Source organism: Heteronotia binoei, chromosome 5, assembly GCF_032191835.1.
Source record: "Heteronotia binoei isolate CCM8104 ecotype False Entrance Well chromosome 5, APGP_CSIRO_Hbin_v1, whole genome shotgun sequence".
Classification (NCBI taxonomy): Eukaryota; Metazoa; Chordata; class Lepidosauria; order Squamata; family Gekkonidae; genus Heteronotia; species Heteronotia binoei.
In genome coordinates, this window is record NC_083227.1 from 67226860 (window position 1) to 67247495 (window position 20636).

Genomic DNA, 20636 nt, shown 5'->3' on the forward strand with positions numbered 1-20636 from the left:
GTCGCAAAAGTCTCAGAGCCAATATCCAATTCTCTACCATTTTCATTGCCTGTTGGCAAGTCTGTTCATGATTGAATTACTCTAAAAAAAAGAATTGATTGAAGAAGTGGAAATAGTGGGCACCCTGAGCAGTAGTGACCATGTGATTTTGGAATTTACAGTCTTAGGGGAGGGAAAAGCTATATTTAGTCAGACTTATAGGTTGGACTTCAGAAAGGCAAACTTTGATAAACTTAGAACTATGCTGGGTAAAATCCCATGGTCAGAAATACTTAGGAGGAAGGGGGTTCAGCAGGGGTGGGAGTTTCTTAAAAGCAAAATACTGAAAGCGCAATCACAGACGATTCCTATGAGAAGAAAAAATGAAAAAAAAAAACTAAAGAAGCTGAAGTGGCTCCATAAACAGCTCTCTAAAGACTTGAGAAATAAAAAAGACTCCTTTAGGAATTGGAAGGAGGGCCTTATAACCAAGAATGAATATAAACAAATCACCAATGCTTGTAGAGAAAAAGTTAGGAAAGCTAAAGCTCAGTATGAGCTTAGGCTGGCCAAAAAAACTAAAAACAACAAAAAGAGTTCTTTTCTTATGTTCAGAGTAAGAAAAAGAGCAAGGACACGGTAGGCCCATTGCGAGGGCAAGAAAGTGAAATTGTAACAGGTAATGAAGAGAGGGCAGAACTGCTCAATTCCTACTTTTCCTCAGTCTTCTCTTCTGAGGGGAACGGTGCTCAACATGGCAAAAACAGAACATATAAGGAGGGTATGAAGTTCCAACCTAGGATCAGTGTAGGGGTAGTACATAAACACCTAGTTTCTTTAAATGAAACTAAGTCCTCATTTGCATCCAAGGGTTCTAAAAGAGCTTGCAGATGTAATTTCTGATCCTCTGGCTATTATTTTTGAAAATTCTTGGAGAACAGGATCGGTGCTGGAAGATTGGAGGTGGGTGAATGTTGTCCCCATCTTCAAGAAGGGGAAAAAAGAGGATCCGGGTAACCACCGACCCATCAGCTTGACGTCTATACCTGGAAAAGTTTTAGAACAAATCATCAAACAGTTGGTCCTAGAACATTTAGAAAGAATGAATGTGATTACTAAGAGCCAACATGGTTTTCTCAAGAACAAGTCATGTCAGACTAACCTGATCTCTTTTTTTGAGAAAGTGACTGCCTTGCTGGATCACGGGAATGTTGTAGACGTCATTTATCTTGATTTCAGTAAGGCTTTTGATAAGGTTCCACATATTATCCTTGTTTGACAAGTTGGTAAAATGTGGTTTGGATCCTGTTACTGTTAGGTGGATCTGTAACCGATTGACAGATCGCACACAAAGAGTACTTGTGAATGGTTCCTCATCCTCTTGAAAAGGAGTGACAAGTGGAGTGCCTCAGGGATCTGTCCTGGGACCTATTTTGTTCAACATCTTTAATCAATTATTTGGATGAAGGAATAGAGGGAATGCTTATTAAATTTGCAGATGATACTAAATTGGGAGGGGTTGCAAACACAGAAGAAGACAGAAACAGGATACAGGATGACCTTGACAGGCTGGAAAAGTGGGCTAAAACCAATAAAATGAATTTTAATAGGAATAAATGTAAAATTCTGCATTTAGGTAGGAAAAATCCAATGCATGGTTATAGGATGGGGGAGACTTGTTTTAGCAGTAGTATGTGTGAAAAGGATCCAGGGGTCTTAGTGGATCATACGCTGAACATGAATCAACAGTGGCTAAAAAGGCAAATGCAATTTTGGGCTGTATCAACAGAAGTATAGTGTCCAGATCACATGATGTGATGATATTGCTTTACTCTGCTCTGGTAAGACCTCATCTGGAGAATTGTGTTCAATTTTGGGCATCACAATTTAAGAAGGATATAGACAAGCTGGAACAGGTCCAGAGGAGGGCGACGGAGATGGTGAGGGGTCTGGAGACCAAGTTCTATGAGGAAAGGTTGAAGGAGCTGGGGATGTTTAGCCTAGAGAGGAGGCGGCTGAGAGATGATACGATCACCATCTTCAAGTACTTGAAGGGCTGTCATATAGAGGATGATGTGGAATTGTTTTCTGTGGCCCCAGAAGGTAGGACCAGAACCAATGGGTTGAAATTAAATCAAAAGAGTTTCCAGCTCAACATTAGGAAGAACTTCCTCCTGATCATTAGAACGATTCCTCAGTGGAACAGGCTTCCTTGAGAGGTTCTCCTTCGTTGGAGGTTTTTAAACAGAGGCTCGATGGCCATCTGACAGGATGAAGATCCTGTGAATTTGGGGTAGGTATTTGTGGGTTTCCTGCATTGTGCAAGGGGTTGTACTAGATGACCCTGGAGGTCCCTTCCAATCCTATGATTCTATGAACCCACTGTGAAAAGTGCATGTCATAATTACTGAGTAAGAGGATAAATTAATTGTTTGTGAAGTTTGAATTTCGTTTTTAAACAGAGGCTCGATGGCCATCTGGCAGCGATGAAGATCCTGTGAATTTAGGGGGAGGTGTTTGTGAGTTTCCTGCATTGTGCATGGGATTGGACTAGATGACCCTAGAGGTCCCTTCCAACTCTATGATTCTATGATTCAAAGTTTCAGGTCTAACCAGGCTTTCAGGGCATAATGATCTGATCATGGAACTGGCTCCACCGCCACCAGATCTGGTAATATACCTGCCCCAAAGATCAAATCCAGCGTGTGACCGGCCTGATGCATGGCAGCCGATACAAATTGGCTGAGTCCTAGTGTCTCCATAGACAACACCAGGTCCTGTGCCTGCTGAGATGCTGCGTCATCAACATGGATGTTGAAATCCCCCAGAACTAATAGCCTGGGGAAGTCCAATGCCCAGATGGACACAGCATCCAGCAGGGCTGGCAGGCTACCTGAACCCAGCTTCTGCCGGGATCGAACTCAGGTCGTGAGCAGAGCTTGGACTGCAGTACTGCAGCTTACCACTCTGGGCCATGGAAAAACATGATCAAGCCATATTTATTGACACTGTGACACTAATCACCTTCCAGGTAGACCTAGTGGTGGTGGGTTTTTTTTGTTTTGTTTTAAAGATCCATTTGTTCCAGAAGAAAGCAGCAAGATTGCTGGCTCGTGTCAGTTACAGAGAACTATATTGCCTGTTTTAAAAGAATGACCCTGGTCGCCCATTTATTTCTAGGCTCAGTTCAAAATGTGGTTCTTTAAAGCTCTAAATAGTCTAGGGCCATTAGGAAGATTGCTTGTCGCATATGAACCTACCATCAAGGTCTTCTGCAGAGTGTGTCACCACATGAAGCTATTCATTTTATAAGTATTGTGATGATTTATCACATATATGATGGGTTTTATGTAACCCAAATTTTAAAACCCTGTTTAACTAAAACACAACAATGCTCAATTCCAATATGATGCATGATTTACAAAGGCAGTAAAAGTTAAAGCAACTACAACCCGGTGCAGAATCTCAGAGGATATTCCACATTAAATAGGAAATTTGATTACCCCTCAGTGCTTTATCAGCTTTTTTTGCAACAGTTGTTTGCTCTGTATTGCTTTCTCCAAAAGGCATTGATTGTACTTTATTAGCACTTTCCTCTTCACAAAAAGGATATAAAAAATGAAAAAGGAAGGAGCCATGATGGGATGCAATCTTAGGCAGATGGCTGAGAGCTGCAAAGCAAATTTTCCTCTGGCAGTAAATGGCAGAGGGAGCCCGCGGTGTGCGGCTGTTGGAGACGAGGTCCTGTTTGAAATGAACAGATTAATTGGGCACGTAATGATGTATAAAACAGTCCTGGATTAACTCAGGAATACTTAAGGATATGTAATGCAAAATTCAAGCCAATTTAGCATCTATTATATGTTCACAGGAGTGATGGGTGAATATGAGCCAAAAATAGAAGTGCAGTTCCCAGAAATGGTTCCATCTGCAAAAGGAACAACTGTGAGACTGGAGTGCTTTGCACTTGGAAAGTAAGTTTTTGCGTTTCACTTGTTTGACTGAAGAAAAGTTTTGTAAGAAACTGATGTTGCCTAATGATTAAGATATTAGTTATAGATTGGGAGGAAAGCTCACTGGGTAATCTTGGGCCAGTCTTGTACTCCAAAACCTAATTTGCCTCACAGGATTTCTGTGAGGGGAAAGATGGGATAACCAGGCCGAGGGTTGCAGCTCCAGGTTGGGAAATTCCTGGAGATATTGGGATAGAGGGTTTGATTTGAGGAGGGACCTCAGGAGGGATGTATTTCCGTGGAGGCCACCCTCCAGCAGCCGTTTTCTCCAGAGGAACTAATCTCTGTGGTCTGGAAATCAGTTGTAATCCCAAGAGACCTTCAGACCCCACCTGGACATTGGCAACCCAAGTAGCCCATCCTGAGCTCCCTAGAGGAAAGAGTAGAATATAAATGTAAAGCATATGTGAATCTATCAGTGTTGCTCTTATCTTTTGCACACCATCCAGTTGTTCCAATAATTCTGCTGCTGTAGACATGCTCATACCCCACATACATGTAATTTTGGTGGACTGATCACTTGTTCTGTAATCACTGGCTAGACAAATGTCCATAGGACAGGTCACTTTGCTTAGTAATCCTGTTGTGTGCTCAGCAAGGAGAGTTATTGATATGATTTGCTGTATGGCATGATGCATGTCAGGATAAAGCACACCAGTTTGATAGATTGATGAAAAATTACTGCTGGGAGAAATTTGAAATATATATCTTTACCCATAAGGAATGGACTTCTTTTCAAATCAAAGAAAGGCGGTCCATATCCCAAGGCCTGAGCTGCCAAGTCTACCAGACCTTTGCTTAGAGAGTACTTTTGCTTAAATGAAAATAAATAAATAAATAAATTGGCTATAGAAGAAGCAATGGAAGAAAGAAGAGCACCCACAAGGCTGGCCTGGAGAGCATTTAAGAAACTCAGTGTAAAATGGTTTATGTAGTTGACATGTTTCTTATTATAAATAAAAGCTCTGTCGTTCAGACAACCTTGCATAGGATGCCCTAGGAAATATAGCATCTCAACTGCACTACAGTGGATGAGCTCCACAAATGTTCTCTGAAAACATTCTACTGGCAAAATGTTTTAAAAGGCCCAGATATGGAGGCTGTTAATTGAAGATGCAGAATATCCCTTTCAAGCCTGTTTTACCTTGAAGTTGTGTCTCTGCATAATATATAAAAAATGTTGAGTAATTTAGAGAAACAAGAACTGTTGCCGAGAAATAGAATTCTGGGTATTAGTATATCAGGTTTACAAATAGCCAGGAATTTTTTTTGGGGGGGTGGGGGTTAGAAAAAGTCCAGCAGGAACTCATTTGCATATTAAGCCACTAAAAGAAAAGACAAGCAGGAACTCATTTGCATATGATGCCAAACCAGCCGAAACTGCATTCCTGCTCAAAAAAAGCCCTGACAATAGCTACTTGCCTGGTTCTCTTCTGGACAATTAGGCAAACTTTACCAAAGTTGTGAAAGGGGGGGGGGGGTTGGTGGGGGGAGGAAGGGGGGCATTAGAAAGCAAATTACTGTAATAGGAAATGTGGGGGGCACTCAAACTGGTAATTTAGTAAATTTGCAACAGACGAGTACTTTTTGTGCACTTAGTAGTTTAAAGAAAGGAGAGAGAGTGCATGTGGAGTTACGTTTATAAATCTCTGTATATCTCTGTGTGTGCATTTGTAAAAACCAGTTAAAAAGAATGTTGCCCTTATGAGATTGTTTGCCCTTTTGTCCTTGTTGTTGATAAACAGCCCAGTTCCTACAATCAGCTGGAAGAGAGCGGATGGAAAACAAATCCCCAGAAAAGCTCGGAGGCACAAATCAAGCAGTATTCTTGAAATCCCAAACTTTCAGCAGGAAGACTCTGGCCTGTACGAGTGCCTGGCTGAAAATGTGAGAGGCAGGAACGTGGCCAGGGGCCAGCTGACGTTTTATGGTATCCAGATTATTTACTCACCTGTTTTTCATTATAGCTGAGGCCAAAAAGCAGTAAATGCTTTGTTGTGTTGTCAACGTTGATTTTTCTTCTGAAATTTTGTCTTGCAAATAGAGCTGCTCAGCAAGTGTAATTTTATAGAAAATAAAAACCTCTGAGGCAAGCATATTGATTGCGGCTGCAAAGCGAAGGAAGAAATGAAAATGTATGTTGTAGGAAGGCGATCAGGTTGGCAACATGTAAAAAGTGGGCTGTGAAGCAATTGATGTCTCTCTCCTTCGTCTGGCCACAAACTGTGTGCACTTGGATTAATTGTGTTTGCTTTGGCCTGTGTTTTATTTATACAGCCATTTGCTTCCTTCATTACTAGAAATTTAATTTCTGGTTAACTTTTGTCATTTGTAACTGCTTCTTCCAGGGTCAAAACTCCTTTTTCATTAGTATACACTTCACAGGATACAGGAAAGAAAGGAGTTTTAAAAATTATTTTTATTTTGTTGGCTGTATTTATACACTGTTTTTTCCCCCCAGTGGGGACCCAAAGCATTTTACATAGAAAAGATTGCAACTCTCCAGATGGTTACTGGAGATCTCCTGGGATTACAACTGATCTCCAGGTGACAGAGATCAGTTCACCTGGAGAAAATGTTCGCTTTGGAAGGAAGATGCTATGGCACTGTGCCTCACTGAAGTCCCTCCCCCAAACTCCACACACACACACACACACACACACACTAAGGTTCCAGCCCAGAATCTCCCAGCCAGTATTTCCCTACTCAGAGCTGGCAATCTTATTACATAGATCTCCTCTCCTCTCCTCCATTTTTGACCTTTAAAATTCTTGTTCTCAATAACAGTAGGCCGGGTCTTTTGCACAAGGAATAGTGAGCTGCTAACAGAAATGTTTGTGCAGGGCTAGGGAAATTTTGACATGATGAGAATCCTGGCTTGGTTTACCGTTACTTTGTAAAGACTGGCAAGGGACAAGCTATTCTGGTATGGGGCATTACAAAGGCTGTAAGGGGTTCTGTTATTCCTGCTTTCAAAGTGTTAATTAGGTTCAGCTCCCCTCTCTCTCTTTTTTGTGCTGATGCCTTTAGGGATGAAGTACATGCTGCCCTTCCCTGGGTAGCCCAGGGTGGTCTGATCTCAAGCTAAGCAGAGTTGACCCTGGCTACTATTTGGATGGGAGACTTCCAAGAAATACCAGGGCCAGAGTCATGACAAGGAATGTGGAGGCAAGGAATGTCAAACCACCTCTGAATGTCCCTTGCTTTGAAACTCCAATGGAGTCTCCATAAATCAAACTGTGACTTGATGCCACTTTTCAGCACACATCCTACTGAGTTAAAACTGACCTACGGCAGCCGTATCCATGGGGCATTCCAGGCAAGAAGCTACAGAATGCATTCTATTTAGGCTTCCTTTAGTGTGGTTTAGCATCCTCTGGGGATTTGACTCTCTTGTGTCCCCCATCAGCTTCCTTTTTACTTCCTTTTCTATAAAGCTCCCTCTTTGAAATCAAACGTTACACTTTTCGACTTCAGGGATAACTTTCCATTGACCTGAATGCTGAACTGAATAGCACTGTGGTCACTGGTCCCAATTGGTGTAACAACCTCTACATCTCCCACCAGATATTGAGACCTGCTTAGAACCAAGTCTAAGATCACTACCCCTCTGTGACTAACTGATCCAGTGCACAGTCATTTATCATAACTAGGAATCTCATTTCTACAGCTTAACTCAAGCATGTTCACCTAGTCAATGTGAGTGTAGGTGAAGTCTCCCAGTATAATAACATTATCTACTTTAGTCACCTCCCTTATTTCGTTCTCCGCCTCAAGAGTTTGATCATGTAGGCAGTTGTACACCCCCACTTTTAAGTAACCCTTGGGACCCAGTATTTTCACGCATATCACTTCTGTTGGGGCCTTATTCTAACTTATTTGATTCCCTGCCCTCTTTGATGTACAACCCAACATCATCAACCCCTCCCTCCCTATCCTGCCTATAGAGCTTATACCCAGGAATGACTGTATCTGGCCCATTGATTTTTCCCATTCCACCAAGCTTCCCATTCCACCACGTTCAGTTGTCATTGAACACCAAGCACTCCAGCTTCCCCATCATGTCTCAGAGACTTACAGCATTGGCATATAGACACCTATAATGTGTTTCCCTCTCCAGTAACATTTGCCTCCCTCAGCCACTTAGTCACATTTAACCCTCACTTGCCATTGTGCCTTCACTCCCAAGTTCTATTACGTTCCTATCAATATGACCCTAAGTGTTTATGCAACCATCCTTTTGGACTGACTTGCCTCAAACCAAAGGCTCCCCAGCTCCCGTCAGTTTTCCTTCAGGGATCAGTTTAAAAGCTGCTCTGCCACCTTTTTGGTATTAATTTCCAGCAGCCTGGTTCCCTTTTGGTTCAAGTGAAGCCTAGGGTGGCCAGACCGTCCCGGGCACCCGGGAATGTCCCGGTTCTGGCCCCCTATTCCCGCCTCCCGGGCTGGCTATACCGGGACCATTAGAGGTCCCGGTTTAGCCAGCCCCGGAGGCGGTAGGCCGCGGGCGCCGGCAGGGAAGGCGGCGAGGGAGGGAGGGAACATCCCTGCGCGTGCGCAGGGCCCCCTGCGCACGCGCAGGGATGCTCCCTCCCTCCCTCGCCGCCTTCCCCGCCTGCGCACGGGGCTCGGCGGCGGTGGCGGAGGCCTCTCCGCGGCCTCCGCTGGTCGCTGGAGGCCCTCCAGAGACTCTGGAGGGCCTCCAGCGACCAGCGGAGGCCGCGGAGAGGCCGGTGCTGGTCCCTGGAGGCCCTCCAGAGACTCTGGAGGGCCTCCAGCGACCAGCGCCGACCAGCGGAGGCCTCTCAGCATCCTCCGCTGGTCGCTGGAGGCCCTCCAGAGACTCTGGAGGGCCTCCAGCGACCAGCGGAGGGCCGCGGAGAGGCCGGCGCTGGTCCCTGGAGGCCCTCCAGAGACTCTGGAGGGCCTCCAGCGACCAGCGCCGACCAGCGGAGGCCTCTCCGCATCCTCCGCTGGTCGCTGGAGGCCCTCCAGAGACTCTGGAGGGCCTCCAGCGACCAGCGCCGACCAGCGGCCTCCAGAGACCAGCGGAGGCCCTCCCCGGCCTCCGCAGCCGCCGCCAGCAGCACCAGCCGCCCGGAGGAGAGGCCGCCACCCACCCTGGATGAAGGTAAGCAGGGAGGGAGGGGGCCGAAAGCGGGGGGGGCGGCTGGCGGGAGGGGGCGGCCTTCCTTCCTTCCCTCTTTCCCTTCCCTCCCTCCTCCCTTCCTTCCTCCCTCCCTCCTTCCCTCACTCCCTCCTCCCTTCCTTCCCTCCCTCCTCCCTTCCTTCCCTCCCTCCTTCCTTTCTTCCTTCCTTCCTCCCTCCTTCCCTCCCTCCTTCCTTTCTTCCCTCCTTCCTTCCCTCCCTCCTCCTTCCCTCCCTCCTTCCTTTCTTTCTTCCTTCCCTCCCTCCTCCCTTCCTTTCCTCCCTCCTTCCTTCCTTTCTTCCTCCCTCCTTCCTTCCTTTATTCCTTCCCTCCCTTCCTTCCCTCCTTCCTTCCCTCCCTCCCTCCTTCCTTTCTTCCTTCCCTCCTTCCCTCCCTCCCTCACTTCCTTCCTTTCTTCCTTCCTTTCCTCCCTCCTCCCTTCCTTTATTCCTTCCCTCCTCCATTTCTTCCTTCCCTCCCTCCTTCCTTCCTTCCTTCCTTCCTTCCTTCCCTCCCTCCTCCCTTCCTTCCTCCTTCCCTCCCTTCCTTCCCTCCTTCCCTCCCTCCCTCCTTCCTTCCCTCCCTCCTCCCTTCCTTCCTTTCTTCCTTCCCTCCCTCCCTCCTCCCTTCCTTCCCTCCCTCCTCCCTTCCTTCCTCTCTTCCTTCCTTCCCTCCCTCCCTCCTCCCTTCCTTTCTTCCTTCCCTCCTTCCCTCCCTCCCTTTCTTCCTTCCCTCCTTCCCTCCCTCCCTCCTCCCTTTCTTCCTTCCCTCCTTCCTTCCCTCCCTCCTTCCTTCCTTTCTTCCTTCCCTCCTTCCCTCCCTCCTCCCTTCCTTCCCTCCCTCCCTCCTTCCTCCCTCCCTCCTTCCTCCCTCCCTCCCTCTGGCCACCCCTGGAGTAGACAATACTGATTTTGGTGGACCCAAGCACTGATTCAGTGTAAGGGAGCTTTGTGTTTGTGACTGGACTAGACAATACTGACTTTGGTGGACCCAAGCACTGATTCAGTGTAAGGGAGCTTTGTGTTTGTGACTGGACTAGACAATACTGACTTTCGTGGACCCAAGCACTGATTCAGTGTAAGGGAGCTTTGTGTTTGTGACTGGACTAGACAATACTGACTTTCGTGGACCCAAGCACTGATTCAGTGTAAGGGAGCTTTGTGTTTGTGACTGGACTAGACAATACTGACTTCCGTGGACCCAAGCACTGATTCAGTGTAAGGGAGCTTTGTATTTGTGACTGGACTAGACAATACTGACTTTCGTGGACCCAAGCACTGATTCAGTGTAAGGGAGCTTTGTATTTGTGACTGGACTAGACAATACTGACTTTCGTGGACCCAAGCACTGATTCAGTGTAAGGGAGCTTTGTGTTTGTGACTGGACTAGACAATACTGACTTTCGTGGACACAATCACTGATTCAGTGTAAGGGAGCTTTGTGTTTGTGACTGGACTAGACAATACTGACTTTCGTGGACCCAAGCACTGATTCAGTGTAAGGGAGCTTTGTGTTTGTGTCTTCTGGTGCAATTTTGTTCTCAGATCCTGTATTTACTTCATCAGTATATGGGATAAGGCACTTTCTCAACTGTGCTGCATAATGCAGCCTATTTATTTTGTCCTGTTTGCTCTGTTGGCTCTATCTGCGCCACCTTCATCACTTTCGGGGTGTGGATCCCCCAGTGGGGTGGTCTCCCGACTCCCTCCGCCGGCTGTTTCTGATAGCCCTGCGCCCCCTCTTTCATTTGATATGTGTCCCGTGCAGGTGCCACCCTCCCGCCGGGAGATGCCGCAAAATGAGCCCCCTTGAGGCTTATGGCGGCAGGGCTCGGGGGAAGCGAGCTAGACTGCTGTTCTTTTGAGGGGTTATAGAGTGTTTCGAGCCCGTCCCTGTGGCATCGGTCCCATCGTTGTGGGGCCCAGGGGGCCGGCGCAGCGGCACGCTGAAGCAGCCTGTCGGTCACTTCCGGGTTCCTGTCCTGCATCTCGACCTGTGTTATTACTTCCCCCTTTCCCTCTCTATAAATAATCTTGGTGTTTCCGGCGGTGATATTTGGGGGATTTTTGGGGACGTCACAGGAAGTGCTGTGAAGTCACTTCCTGTTTCCGGCAGTGGCATTTGGGGGAAATGATGTCATTTGGGGGAAATGATGTCACAGGAAGTGATGTCACTTCCTGCTTCCAGCAGGTGGCGCGGGGAAATGATGTCACAGGAAGTGATGTCACTTCCTATTTCCGACAGGTGGCGTGGGGAAATGATGTCACAGGAAGTGATGTCACTTCCTGTTTCCGGCGGCATGACGTCACCAGAAGTGACATCACCGGAAGTGACGTCACTTCCTGTTTCCGGCCCCCACCTTCCCCCCCCAAGGTGTCCCTGGCTGACCTTCAGACATTATGGCCACCCTAGTGAAGCCTGTCTCTTTTGTATATGTTTGACTTGTCTCAGAAAGTTTCCAAGTGCCTAACAAAACTAAACTCTTCTTCCTGCCACCACTTTCTCACCCACACATTGAAACCTCTGATCCGTACCTGCTAGCTGGCCCTGTGTATGGAACTGGCAGCACTTCTGAGAATGTTATGTTTGAGGTCCTGGTCCTTAACTTTCCACCTAGTAACCTAATTTTTTCCTTCAGAACCACACAACTAAATTTCCCAATGTCATTGGTGCTAATGCGCACCATGACTGCTGATTCCCCCCCAGCACTATCTGTCAGCCTATCTAGGCAGCAAAGGTAAAGGTAGTCTCCTGTGCAAACACCAGTCATTTCTGACTCTGGGGTGACGTCACATCATGATGTTTTTACTACAGACTTTTTACGGAGTGGTTTGCCATTGCCTTTCCCCCAGTCATCTACACATTATCCCCAGCAGCTGGGTTCTCATTTTACCAACCTCAGAAGGATGGAAGGCCGAGTCAACCTTGAGCTGGTTATGTGAACTCAGCTTTCACCAGGATCGAACTCAGGTTGTGAGTAGAGCTTGGACTGCAGTACTGCAACTTACCGCTCTGCGCCACGGGACGCCTACATACATGTGACACTTGTTAAGATACACATATGAACATATGAAGCTGCCTTATACTGAATCAGACCCTGGATCCATCAAAGTCAGTATTGTCTTCTCAGACTGGCAGCGGCTCTCCAGGGTCTCAAGCTGAGGATTTTCACACCTATTTGCCTGGACCCTTTTTTGGAGATGCCAGGGACTGAACCTGGGACCTTCTGCTTACCAAGCAGATGCTCTACCACTGAGCCACTGTCCCTCCCCTACACTGGATAGTCTCCACTCCCCTGCTGGCAATGAAGCAGGCAATGACAAACCACCTCTGAAATGAAATGAAGATCTACCTTCATAACTACATAGTGTTTTATAGGTATCTAGAATGATACAGTAACTTCAGACCTGATTCCCAGGCCAAGAGCCCTTTGACTCTTGCCCTTCAGCTTGTGCCAAAAGTTTATGCCTCTGCATAGGACACACACACTGCCTCCCAGCAGCAACAGCAGAGGGTGGGGTCTGCAATCAACCCCAGGCAAACAGACCTTGTTCAGTCAACAACAGACCAGACAAAAGACCCAGATAAAAACACTACTTTCCAGCAGGCTGCAAGCACCCATTCACCCTCAAACTCTATCCTCTCATAAAGCAACCTTAGTTAATGCTCCTCAGAAATTGAGCAGTCAAGGAAAGACAAAAAAACACTCAGCTTCCCAGCAGCTCTCTTCTTGATTCTTTCTCCCAGCCCAGCTCAGTTCTGCCTCTGCCTCAGATAAGCCTGTGTTATTCTAAAACCATACTGATGCATCCATGACAACGGGTGCTTCCACAAGTTCTTTTAGAAAGCTACCAGTGGCTTATGAGATTTTTAAAAAAACCATCAGAGTGCCAAGAGGTAGGAGAGAGGAGGAAGCACTTTGCCATGGGGTTGTTTTGAAAAAAGGAGAATCCTTTACATTGTTCAGTACAGATTAATATTAGCAGCAAGCCATGGTGGGGCAAGTATTCTTGTACTTCATCACATCATAAACATAGAACATGACAAGCTGTGCCGTGTAAATCAGGCCCAGCTTTTTCCTCATCTGTTCCTTCTCTTATTCTTGGTGACTTCAGCATTCATACTGATTCTTCTTCTGATTTCTCTATTCAGTGCTTTCTTTCTCCTCTTGATTACTTTGCTCTCACTTCCAATCTAATTCATGCATATAGGCATTTCTTCTTGATGCTCTCTCCCAAATTAGCTAGCATTGTCAGGGTTGCCTTGGTAGATTGAGCCCATGGGACTATCACTGAAACTTGGAGAACTGCCACAGGAAATGTCTTCAAGGGAGAAGTTGTGATGGCCTATTTCAGGTTGACAAGGTTGACCACTGTAGCAGAAGCACTGCTGGAGGTAAAGAAGTATGAACTGTTTTGCATAAAGAGAAGGAGAGATGTGACATCAACTGTTTCATAAATGAATCTGAGACAAGAACCAGGAAGTGACAACACCATAGGGTAATAGGAGCCTCCTGGCCCAAACCTCCTTGGTAGGATTTTATCCCTCCTGGACAGGTCAGACCTTACTTCTATGACCCGTGTTTCATTAACTTTGAGGCTCAACTACTGGTGTTTAATGTGGACAGAGAGATTGCTGAGAGGCATCTGGCACCATTGAATGAGTACAGATCGCCTGGGTGAGATGGTATGCACCCGAGAGTGCTGAGAGAACATTCTAGACAGCTTGCAGAGCCTTTGTCCATCATCTTCAAGACCTCTTCGCAGACAGGAGATGTGCCACAAGATTGGAAGAGGACAGATGTTATCACAGTCTTCCTGACCCAGGAAACTACTTGCCAGTCAGTCTGACCTCTGTTCCAGGAAAGGTACTGGAGCAGCTTTTAAAAGTGTCAGTCTGTGAGCATCTGAAGGACAACCTGGTGATCAAGGGGAATCAGTATGGATTTGTCCCCAACAGCCTCTGCCAGATTAATCTCCTTTCTTTCTGTGATCAAGTAACAAACTTATTGGATCATGGGAATGCCATCAGTATTGTTTAACTGAATTATTTTCTTTCTTTCTTTCTTTCTTTCTTTCTTTCTTTCTTTCTTTCTTTCTTTCTTTCTTTCTTTCTTTCTTACTTACTGCAGACTGGACTCTCTAGGATAGTTTGGTGGACAGAGAACTAGTTGGAAAAATGCACCCAAAAAGTAGTTTACAATGGTGTTTCATCTGATTAAAGAGCGTTATCCAGTGGGGTGCCACAGGGCTCAGTTTTGGACCCAGTACTTTTCAGTATTTTTAAAATAAATGATCTGGATGAGGAAGGACTACTCTTTAGATTTGCAGATGACACCAAATTGAGAGGAGTAGTGAACACCCCAGAAGACAGAGAATTCAGCAAGATCTAAACACACTGGAAAAGTGTGCAGATATAAATAAGATGCAATTCAACAAGGATAACTGCAGAGTTCTACATCTGGATAGCAAAAATGAGAAGCATGCATGCTGGAGGAGGACACATTTATGGGTGGAAGTGGGTGTGAACAAGATTTTGTGGTATGTGTGGACTGTAAGCTAAATACGAGCAGTCAATGTGATGCAGTGGCAAAAAAAAGTCCCATGTGGTCTTGGGGAGTATCATCAAAGATATAACACCCAGATCAGAAAATGTTCTGGTCCCACTACACTGCATTGTTCAGGCTGAACCTGTGTGCAGTTCTAGGGGCCTCACTTCAAAAGAATGTGGACCGAATGGAGTGGATGCAGCAGAGAGTGACAAAGATAAGGATGAAGATGAAGAGGTTGAAGGAGGACATGATAGCTCTCTTTTTAAGTATTTGAAAGGCTGTCAATTAAAGGAAGCTACGGAACTTTTCCGACTAAGTGATTCTATTATTCTAACGTCCTCTAAAGGTCCCCCCCCAATAAAGTCCAGCAATTTCAGCTGGTACAGCTGTGACTAGCTGTTTAATATCTTATACCTGATACAGTAAATCTATTTAGCCAATTCTTCGATACCCACAGTGGTTCCCATTTTCTTTCCAAGGGTTTTTAAAAATTATTTTAAAAATTTTTAATCTCATTTTTTTTAAATGCTCAATGCTGCCAATAAAGCCAGCCGTATAAGCATCAGTAGAAAGAAACAAAAATCATATAAAATTATTTGAAAAGAAACAGTAGGGTTTTTTATCTTAGATGTGTAAATGGCTCTGGACAATTATTCAATTTTATAAACTAAATAAAGAAACTGATTAAATTAATTGTGTATATTAAAACTGTATTAAATGCCCAAGTGAGTTTCAGAAAGCTAATTAACTAATAGTACGTTGCTGTATCTTACAAAAGCAATTTTAGCATTTGCTTAGTGGTACCTCACTGGTATAATTTTTTTTCAATACTAATGCATGATTTGTAGAGGCCTGTGTCTTGAATAATTTTATTTATCTGCCATTAAAAGTTGAAATGCCTATTTGTTTTGAAAGCATCAACTTTGAAAATGGCCTCTGAGATCCATACAGATTATTCATTCCAAAACTGTCAATGTGAAAATAGCTTGTCAAATATAACTTAGATGAGGAGCAAAAACAGTGGTAACTTCTTACTCTCTCTCTCTTTTTAATGTGGGAAATTGTACAGCTTTATTGAAATAAAACTGTAATGCTGGCATTGCCTTTTCATGTTGTTTCTAGCAGGTCAAAAGTTCACATCCAAGGAAAGGAGCACTTCAACATATTTGATATGGAAAATCAAACTTGTCACTTACTTACAGCCTTTCTCTGTGAAATGTTCTGTCACAATGTATGTCCTGGAGATTAAAATCTGGCTCTTGCGGTGTTACTCTTTTAAACTAAGTTATCTGCCTCTATGAACAGTGATGGGAAAAAAACAGAAGATGGAATTCAAATTCACATCTCAGCGAGTGAAGGAAAGGCATTTAAAAATACTCCCCCCCTGTGGAAGCTCTCCCCTACTCATGAGCCAATAAACAGGTTTGGGAAACTAAAAAGTTGGTGTGGGTTTGTGGTTTCTCACAAACCACCATGAACCTTCATTTTCCTAGTTCATGTCCATCCCTAGTGCTCACCCTTTCCAGGCCCACATAAATTTGAAATAAAAACTCCCTGAGAAGGCCAGTTTCCATTAACAAAACCATATGGGGATGTAAGAGATAGCTCTGAATCAGGGCCATAAATAAAGGCCATAAATGAAAGCCATAAATGAATAAAGAGCCATAAATAAAGTACTTCTTAACCCAAAGGGTGATTAACACATGGAATTCACTGCCACAGGAGGTGGCTGCAAGCATAGACAGCTTCAAGAGGGGATTGGATAAACATATGGAGAAGAAGAAGCTATTGGATTTATATCCCGCCCTCCACTCCGAAGAGTCTCAGAGCGGCTCACAATCTCCTTTACCTTCCTCCCCCACAACAGACACCCTGTGAGGTGGGTGAGGCTGAGAGGGCTCTCACAGCAGCTGCCCTTTCAAGGACAACCTTTGCCAGAGCTATGGCTGACCCAAGGCCATTCCAGCAACTGCAAGCGGAGGAGTGGGGAATCAAACCCGGTTCTCCCAGATAAGAGTCCGCACACTTAACCACTACACCAAACTGGAGCAGAGATCCATCAGTGGCTATTAGCCACAGTGCATTGTTGGAACTCTCTGTCTGGGGCAAGTGATGCTCTGTATTCTTAGTGCTTGGGGGGGCACAGTGGGAGGGCTTCTAGGGCCCTGGACCTCCTGATGGCGCCTGTTTTTTTTGGCCACTGTGTGAAACTGAGTGTTGGACTGGATGGGCCATTGGCCTGATCCAACATGGTTTCTCTTATGTTCTTACTCAAATTGCTCTGTAAAAATTACAGAGAAGATTTAAGCATGGACCTAACAGCATCTTAGCTGTTAAAATCAGTAGAAAAGCAAGTGAAATAGCATTACAAGAGATGGCAAAAAGATTTAAAGATTTTTGGAAGGGCTTGGAATAAAAATGTTACCGGCTTTTTAAGACTGGGTTGTGGGGGTTTTTTGCTGTTTTTGGTTTGTTTGTGCAGTCACCCTACTATATTAGGACACATACATTTTAAAGGAGACCTTGAGAAGCAGTAAATGAGTTCTGATATCAAACTGATTTGAGATGTTTCACATCCTTTTTTAAAATCCCTGGCAGAAGTCCCTTTTCAGAATTCCATACGTGGTACTTGGAAGTGCAAAATTCTCAGCAAGGTTTAAAAGTTTGTTTTTAGATGTATTCACAATTAAATTGCCAGATGGCATGTGTCATAGATCTTCTCTTACTCATCATAATACCTGCAACAGCATTATCAACACAGCTCAAACATTTTATCCTTTTTTAAAAAGCAAACTGATTTGAGCCTTTGCTATACATACTTGTGTCAAACATCTATTTAATTGCTCCTTAGGAACAGTCACAAGTAGTCTGAAATTAAACTATTATGTCCAGAGCCTTTTTTTTGTTGAAAAACCCAGCAGAAACTCTTTTGCATATTAGGCCACACCCCCTGACGCCAAGCCAGCAGGAACTGCCTTCCTGTGTGTTCTGCTCAAAAAAAGCCCTGTTGATGCCCAGCCCCTCTTTAAATGGCACCTAATCACAGTTGTCCTGACTTGTATTTGGCTCTGCAGTCTTTTCCCTTCTGGAGCAGAATCACAAGTGAAATGTCACTTAGGTCGTTTTCGCACTCACCTTAATCAGCAGCAACGACCCGCTTCACTGCGCAGGATCTGTGCGGATTTCGCACTAATTGCCGCGGAGCACCCAGAAGACCCGGAAAGTCCCGGCGCTTTTGCGGCGCAAACAGAAACCGCCAAAAACCAGTTTCCGTTTGCGCCGCGAAAGCGCCGGGACTTTCCGGCTCTTCTGGGTGCTCCGCAGCAATTAATGCGAAATCTGCGCAGATCCTGCGCGGTGAGGCGGGTCGTCGCTGCTGATTAAGGTGAGTGCGAAAACGACCTTAGTGTCCCTGTGTCCTACTTTTAGACCTGCAAATCTAAGTAACCATTTCTGGTGTTCCCAAAGAGGAGAAGTCCATTGTTACCTTATTGGATGCCTTTATATATTTTTCGTTGTCGTTGAACTGTGTGAACAGATTTTTTTCAGGTAGCAAAGCTTTGTATTTCTGTCTCTGCCAGATGTCTAAAGAACTTGAGCTCTCTTTTTTAGTTGTCTTGATCATAAAATTTAAACTTGGCAACCATTTACAGTAAAACATAGGTTTATATCTCATTTTACAAGTAAAAATAGGCTTCCTCATGAGTCTTACAATGTTCTAGAGTTAATGCTGAAAGAATTTATCCCAATCTTGAAAAACAGCATCAGAATGATAGTCTTTTGAAGTGCTGCAGTTCAAAAAAAGATATTCCAAGAAAAGAATGAAGAGAATGAACTGATTTAAAGATCACAAAAGCCATCACTGCTGTGGAGTTCACCCTGTGCATTACAGGAGTGTGCTGTGTTGTGAAGTATGGCTGATGGGGTGAATATTTCTACGCTTTGTTCACAGGCATATATAAACTGACACTATATGAAGCAATCCAAAATCAGGAACAGGATGCTTTATCTTTATACTGATGGTAGACCAACTGCATTAGTTACATTCCCAGGCCTTCCAAGATTACATCCATGGGTTCCAATATCTGTCTTTTTAGTGAATGTATCTTCACTGTTTTCACTGGAGACCTGTTTAAAGAATATATGCCTTGATAATAAATGCCATCCCTATGCAGATAACAGTATAGGACTATAGGTAAAATGAAAGTGGGAACCTAAAATTAATGTGGCTTTAAAGTATTTTCACACCAGTTGAACTCACAGTAGATTGGTGTTTGTATTCTTTAGATTACTTCCATTCTCTTTGTATGTTAAGGCTGCAAAGAATCTTTTTTTCTCTTGTATGTACTAAACAGCTCTGGGCACATGAATGAAAGACATATGCTTTGTTAGTGTCTGACAGTCATTCTACTGAAAAAGAAATGTGAATGCTTTTAGTATTCTATTCAAATTCAAGGACATTGAGTTGTCATATTTCCTTCATAAACAACCAGTTACTATTGCATTTATCAATAGTTTCAAAACAGCCTTGAACTTAGGAATGTGATTGTGAACACAGAAATGCATGCTTGAACAATCAATTTCAGGTAGCACTTTGACTTCTGAGAGTGTTTATTCTGCTGTTTTTTCATTGTTTTTATATGATAATAAAAGGATGAGGAACTGAGATCCCTAGCTCCTCAGAGAAATCCTGTTCCAAGATTCCCAAGTGAAACAAGTATTTAATAACATCTAATTTAGGTTTGATCTAGATATGCACAATTAGGCACATATTTAAGGAAGCAAGTACATTCCCTAAATCAGGGGTGGCCAAACGTTCTTTATCCAAGAGCCACATAGAATGAACGTCAGATGTTTGAGGGCCACAAGACATGACCAGATATTACACATGTCTTTATTAAAACTCTTAATACTTTCTTTGCACAGAAAGATACAAATGTACAAATGTATGCAACCATGCTAGAAGGGGATTTAAAAAAAAAAACAAAAACCAAAAGCTGGGACTAACAGTCACCATAAGGTCAGCATTAGGGAAAAGTTGAGGATTTTTTTTTTTTGCAGCAGTGGGAGAAGGAAACACACATGTACCATATAAATCACTGACCACTGTTTGCATTGTTATGCATCTCTCTTTCCTTGACACCAAGGTTAGTAAATATAGCTCCTACGTGAGCAATGAATCTAAGGGGGAACCCTGCAGCACTCTTTAATTCCATCTCTCCTTCTAGTGGCTCCCTCAGCTCTTGTACTCTTTGTCCCCGCTCTAGAACTCTGGGCAACCTCTGTGTTGGAGGAGAAAAGCTGGCAAGCCTGCCTATTTTCCCCTCCTTCCCTGCTTCACACATTGTAGAAATAGTTGCTTTTCTATGGGTCAGCACTCAGAGGCTGATTGAAGTCCTGAAGCTGAGCATGTTTACTTGAGAATAAACCTGCATTAAGTTCCTCCTTAACCTCAGGCAGCCGTACAATGTGTGAAAGAGCTCCCAAGACTTGTATTCGACTGTTTGGCTACCCCTGTCCTAAATACAGTAGAACAAACCTTAACTTGAACTTTTCTGTTTCCTGATACAGATTAAATGTGCAAAAAAAATCCCATTTTCAATTGTTTTGTTAAAACTAGATCTGAATGTCTTACAGATGCTTTTCAAGAACAGCACAAATATGTGATGCAGCCTTTAATTCCTAAATATGCTCATGGATAGAGGAAAGGTTTTTTGATGGCAAATGCTCACAGACAATACAGTCTTCCTTTGTAAAAGTGGTATTTGTCCTCATTGCAGCTCCTCCCAACTGGATTCAGAAAATAAGTGATGCTCATGTGACTATAGAAGAAAACATCTTTTGGGAATGTAAGGCAAATGGAAGACCAAAACCTTCTTACAGCTGGCTGAAAGATGGTGAACCACTCATCCCTCAGGTACAAACATTACTGGTGTACTTTGTG

At 44.3% G+C, this 20636-nt stretch overlaps 1 protein-coding gene across 3 annotated transcripts in view; it reads left to right on the top strand.

Moving 5' to 3' along the window:
- LOC132572476 (contactin-4) overlaps positions 1-20636 on the top strand; it is a 706005-nt gene that overhangs the window by 476096 nt on the left and 209273 nt on the right. For all 3 annotated transcript variants that reach the window (XM_060239572.1, XM_060239573.1, XM_060239570.1), the window contains exons 7-9: positions 3851-3953; positions 5738-5922; positions 20473-20609. In XM_060239572.1, the coding sequence (XP_060095555.1) occupies positions 3851-3953; positions 5738-5922; positions 20473-20609 (425 nt within the window). The remainder of the gene's footprint in view (positions 1-3850; positions 3954-5737; positions 5923-20472; positions 20610-20636) is intronic.